General features: G+C 49.0%; 1 protein-coding gene across 1 annotated transcript in view; it reads right to left on the reverse strand.

The window, feature by feature from the left end:
* Positions 1 to 2,828: 2,828 nt before the first annotated feature.
* Positions 2,829 to 6,064, reverse strand: part of TSC22D2 (TSC22 domain family, member 2) — a 22,241-nt gene continuing 19,005 nt past the window's right edge. Inside the window, exons 4-5 of the mRNA XM_010136545.1 lie at positions 3,844 to 3,895; positions 2,829 to 3,089 (exon numbers count right to left, since the gene is read on the reverse strand). Coding sequence (XP_010134847.1) covers positions 2,829 to 3,089; positions 3,844 to 3,895 — 313 coding nt within the window. The remainder of the gene's footprint in view (positions 3,090 to 3,843; positions 3,896 to 6,064) is intronic.

Genomic DNA, 6,064 nt, shown 5'->3' on the forward strand with positions numbered 1-6,064 from the left:
AGAGCTGGCGCAGACTGTCCCTCAGCGGACCGACGGGCTGCTCCCCTGAGGCTACGAGACGCTGCAAAGTTGCTGCTGAAGGGCAAAGCTCTTTCTGAGGAGGGATAGGCCCTGACCAGCCCCGTGCGTTGCCTCCAGCAGTGGCAGCAGGAGAGGAGGTGAAGCCTTTACACAGTTCATTCCCCTCCAGCAACACAATCACTTGTCAACGAGCCTCCCCCCCCCCAAACCAAATGTTTAATGACCTCGAGATGATCTCACGCTGAGTGACCGTGACTCCCTTCTCCACCGGGCAGCAGCCTCAGGACACCCCTGGGGAGAGGCAGCAGCAAGTCACACCCTCTGCTGCCACTGCAAGCAAGCCGAGCCAGCACCTGGAGCTGAGCACTACTTACCCCCCCGAGAAAACCAAGCCCGGACCCAGCAGGAGCAGAGCGAAGCAAACCCAGGGTTCCTGACGGGATGGGTTCAGTCTTTGTTCCATCCTCCACTTTCGGCAGATGTACTAAACGCCCTTTTCTTTCACAGAAAAAGCCTCTCCTGAACACGCACCTGTACGTGGAGGAAACTGTTGCTGCACGGCAGAGCTCATACAAAGACAGCTCCGCACCGCACCGTCACCAGCCTTACCCGAGCAGGAGAGGTGATGGAGCCACCAGCTCCGCGGCATGCAGCAGGCCTTTGGACTGTCCCTTGGAGCTGCTCCCCCAAGCAGCAGGACATTAGCAACTCCAGCCACACTTCAAACGCCTCCTACTCTGCTCCTGAAGAATGAATGGACAAGTTACAGCACTCCCTCCTCAAAGGGTTTAATCTCTCACAGGCATGTGCAGGCAGCTGTTCCGCACTGCGCTGCAAACCGATGCTTACCCGCTCAGTGCAATGCTCCGCGGTTCTGGAAGACAGGACACAGCTGCAGCCTGGAGACCTCCATGCACCACAACTTGCAGTTTCCAGAGCTGCTGCTTCTGTTCTGCTTTGCCCAGCACACAAACCTGATCAGAGCAAGACATCCACGAGGTCAGTGAGACACCGGCGCAGACACATGCAGCGACTCAGCACAACAGCCTCGGCCCAGGTGGGAGCTGGGCTGCGGTGCACCAGGGTGATAGCTCAGGACCCCGAGAGGGCACGCAGCATGGCCTCTGCTCGTGGGGGCTTCCCAGAGGGCAGCTCTTGGGTTCAACACCCCCCCCACCGCACACAGCCAGGTGTTGGCTGACGCAGGGTCATCAGCAGCACCAGGATCATCCTTTGCTTTGAGGAACGAAGGCTGCTGCAGAGGTGGTTACAGCTGCAGCATCGCCCCATCAGCAGCGCACTGAAGCCGCCTTTCTCCATTTTGTTAAGGAGAAAAGCCTGACTGCATTTGCTTACACTGTAACAACATCTACAGCCAAAAAACATTCAACAAAACTGCAGTTTAATTCAGAAAGTGTGTTAAAATATATAGATTTATACATCAGTTTGACACACTGCGTTAGTTTACACAAATGATGGTCTCTCTTGAAACTGTATTTATGAAATGTACATTTTTAATTTAAATACTCAGTATACACTGCACTTAATCTGCATGTTGCATTTATTAAATACATTAAAATCTGCAATGTAACAAAACATTTTCTGCATACGAAATTCAAAACACCATTTTAAATGAACAAAAGATGGCTCACTTCATTTATGTTTTAAACAACTAGTGCGTAGCACACTAGCCCAGCTCCACTGACACCAGCTGTTCTTTCTCTTTTATTGGACATTGTTCACAGACTATTACACATTACAATAAGAGTGCTGGATAAAAACATGAGGTACGGAAGTGGTTCAGAGATTACAGGTCATGCAGATCATGCTAGACAGCAAAGAAAGTTGTGAATGAGAAAACACTAAATAAAAATACATAAAGAATGTGCATTATAAAGTAAAAAGAAAAAAACAAACCTCAATTACACAGCTTTGCTTCTTTGGTTACAAAGTAGGTTGAACAATTTCACAGCTTTTTATTCCCACCCAAAAAAAGAAAATTATACGAAATGTCAGAAAGCAGAGGAATCATGGCAATTTCTCTCTATCAGAAAGTAGAAACAGAAATGAGCAAAGTTTTCTTCATCAAAATAGCCCATCACTTATTTATTATTTCACAAGAACTGGTGACTACCTGTACAGATGCACTATGGTCTTCATACTTACACTCTATACAAAATTTACATTCACGCTGGACCTTTACTACCGTAAATAAATACCAAAGGTCAATTGCCATTAGTGTTAGAAATATGCCAGGATTCTTTTGTTCAATTATTGCCTAAACATTTTATCTATTAAACGCAATCCCATCTATCGTTTTACTGATACATACATTTATTAAAAAAAATTAAAAAAAGTTCTGTGACATTGTTCATGTACATTATGAAAATAGCAGCCCTGTAATAAATAAAACAAATAAATGAAACTAACGTAGGCAAATGTTACTCGTATTGAAAGAACAGTGGCTCTGGAGAGAACGGTCTCCTCTGACCAGAGAGCGAGGCTTGAAGCAACCGGCGGAAAATGGAAACCTGGGGAGCCACCAAAGCTGGAGGACCCCACTCCTGCACACCAAGCAAAGGGCTCCTTCGCCTTCCTGGTGCGCTGCTGGCGTCACGGACACTGACTGCGCTGCACGATGGCCCTGCACGGGGAGGGACAGCTCTCGTAAAGTGATTGTCTAATACTGAGAAGGCCAAACACAGGACAGAAGCATGGCTACCCGCGCTCGGGGGAGGTGGAGAGAACGCCAGCAGCGCAGAGGACAGGCGCTCTTGGGGGCTGCTCCCGACAGCGGCAGGGAAGCGTTACGCTGAGGAGACATTCGGCTGCTGCGGAGGTTGCGTTGGCTGCGGAGGCTGTGCTGTCGTTGCTTGTGCCTGGGAAGTGCTACTAGGGTTGGCCTGTTGGGTTGACAGCTGGGATAACTGATCGTTGTTTGACAGAGATTTTAACAGTGCGTTTTCTCGTTCAAGTAAAGAGTTTCTTTCAACTAATTCCTTTATTTGTTCCTTCAGGACTTCCACTTCTTCTCTTACTGCATACATCAAATGGCTTTTCACTAGATCCTGCGAAGAACAAGACAGCACTTAGACCATGTGAAAGGACCGTTCTGCTCCACCCCAGCCCCCGTCAATTCACTACGTCACTCTTTCGCTGAAGTGAGCACTCGTCACCAAAATATCCAAATAAATCAGCCTCCAGGAGCAAACCACCCAGCTCTGTAATCCACTGTCAAGTGCTCCGACATCAAACACTCCGTTTCCAGCATTCAGCACGAGGTTCTAGTCACCTCAGTTATGCTGAAGTCGGGGACTTGCGTTATGTCCCAGCTATGCAGAACGAAGCATCAGCTCCGAAGCTTTGACCTGGGGGCAGGAGTCTGCGTGGCACAGCCCCAAGCACCAAGAAGCACAAGAACCAAGGCACGAGAAAGCCTCTACATCAGCAGAGGCAAAAATCCAACAGTTGTAATTGAAGCCAACAAAGCGTCACGGATGGCACAGGCTAAGTGACAATTAAGAAAAACTACTGACGAACTTTGCTAAAGTAAGAGACATAAACGTGCTCTTTATTTTCAGCACCCTTTAAGTTCAATCAGCTCACAGAAATTTGTAAGAAAATTAATTTGACAACAAAACTTCTGGGCCAACAGTCAAGGCCATCCTGGTTTGTGGTCATCCCATGGCTGATACAGAACATCCTTCTTCCACAGGATTTTCAGAAGGGATGGTACAGACTTGCAGTAACACACCGCAGCTGGAAACGTGCTCGGTGATGAGCCACTAATGCTAGCAGAAATAACAACTTATTTTTACTTACCATCGCCTGTTCTATTTTGTTGTCAATGGCAACAACACTTGCACCAGACGCGCTGCAAATACAAGGAGAAAACTTGTGAGCATTACTGTACTGCTGGACTAAAATCGTGCACCACTGGCACCCGCAGTGGAACACGCCTTCGGTGAGAGGCTAAAGCTTCAGACTCATCAGCTGCGCACGCAGCTGGAGGTCTTGTTCTCCCCGCTGTGTTGCCCAGCGCAGCACTCATAGGAGACACTGCTCCTTCAGCCTGCAGTTCCTCAGACCATGCTCGTGACACCCATAAGGCAAAAGGCACGGGAATAAACTGTCCATTAGCTGCCTGGATTCCTTGCCTCCTTTTCCAGCTTTCTTCACTAGGGAAAACAGGGAGTGACGGGATACCCGTGGGGTCCTCTCCTCTAGCTGTGTTTCTGCTAAACCGCTTTTATGAAGCGCTGAAGAAAAAGCCTGTACAGTATTGTTCTGTGGCTTCACCGGAAGGCTGCTCTCCACGTACAGCATCCCTGGGTCAGTGCTGCATTTACAGCTTCCCCGCGGAGGGGCAGTACCTCAACAGAAGAGCAAGACACGACCAAAGCCCCGAGCTCCGCAACCACAGCGACTCGGTCTCAAGGAAATCTCGCTAGATCACACCTAAGGAACACACTGCAGTTAGGTGGTTACGGTTGGGGTCAGGCTTGTTCCAAAGACACCCTAGTGCAGAACAGCCCAACAAGACATCTCTGTCATGGCTGTAAGGATGTGGACTCGCTGGCTGGAACAAATCCTGGGCTGCAGCAACCCAGGCCCCACTATTTGTGGCCTGTTTTCAAGTCACCATGCAGGCATGAGCCAGCTGTTCACTGCTAAGTCCCTGGAATGGGAGTTTTGGGGGCTGGGGGTGCCCCCGTTCGCCCTGTCTGTCCCGCTCTCTCTTCACACCAGCCCTCCCACAGGGGGTATCAGCGGTCCCATCCCACCCCGCAGCTCCGTGCCTGGCGTAAGGCGGCAGTTCTTGGAGCAGTGACCAGCCTGCCAGTGATAACTGCTGATAGCAACTCTCCTCACTGGGGGAGCGTTATCAGCAGCGTGCAGCTACGGTTAAAAAAGTTAACGCGGGGAAAAACGTGAGGTCATGCTTGGAAACTCGCCTCTCTGAAAATGTGTAACACTCACTGAAACCAAGTGTTAAGGAAAAAAACACTGAAGACTTTTTAAAACGAGTATTGGCCCTGTGCTCAGCAGTGCGAGTTACATTGGTGAAACAAAAGGGCAACTATGGAAGTAACACGACACTATCGAGAGAAGTCCATTATATCAGAGCTCGCAAGCATTGGTCGTGCCCAGCACCGAGCATTTACAGGTGGAGGGAACCAGCTCTTCAGACTGAGGGAGTACCCACTATGTCCAAACCAGACAAAGCTGGCACTCCAAACCAGAAGTGCTAAACACCCATTTCACAAGAAATTCGTCCCAGTGACTTACTGCCTCCTGAGCCTCTTCCAAGCCACAATCACAGTAAACCTCCTCAGAATAACACCTAGTTTAATTCATGACAAGGTTAAGTATTCCTTCCCATTTTGGATTAATGTGTTTCAGATCTATCTGAAACTGTCCAAGATATCTGTGCTCACGAGTCGCTGAAATTCGCCAGACTGCTCAGAGTCCCTGACACAGCCTGTCAGGAGCTGTCACAGCTCTAAGTCAGGTGAGGCAGCTTTGAAGAGATAAAGGGGACCAAAATCAAAGCAGACGGCACACTCCATAGTGGGATCTGCATCCCTACAGCCTAACCGCCCACCCTTCGCCAACACGCTTCTAGCTAAACCTGAGACTGGGACTTTGTTCTGCTCTACAGAAAGAGTATCTGTGCAAGTGTCTCAGATGCCCAGCGCTGTTCTTTGCCAAAGCCACACAAGGCCACAAATTCGCAGCCTCAGGATTACCGGAGCCTCCCCAAGCTCCCGGTTGGCCAGCTCTTTCCTCAAACAGAGTGTACTTGCTGCCATGTGGCATGTGCCGTTTTCTTCAGTTTTACACGACTCTCTGATGATCAATTACTCAACACAACATCGGAATTGATCTTAGAAGGACACATGAGCTCCATAGGAGACAGGATATTTCTGGGGAAATACAAGACATTCGAATTGTTTTAGGCTTGGGGGTTTCCTGACATCGAAGAAAAGAGCAACTCCTTCATAGTTTTGGTACAATTGAGTTACTCCAATGAACCAAACGC

Source organism: Buceros rhinoceros, unplaced genomic scaffold (assembly GCF_000710305.1).
Source record: "Buceros rhinoceros silvestris isolate BGI_N320 unplaced genomic scaffold, ASM71030v1 scaffold34795, whole genome shotgun sequence".
Lineage (NCBI taxonomy): Eukaryota > Metazoa > Chordata > Aves > Bucerotiformes > Bucerotidae > Buceros > Buceros rhinoceros.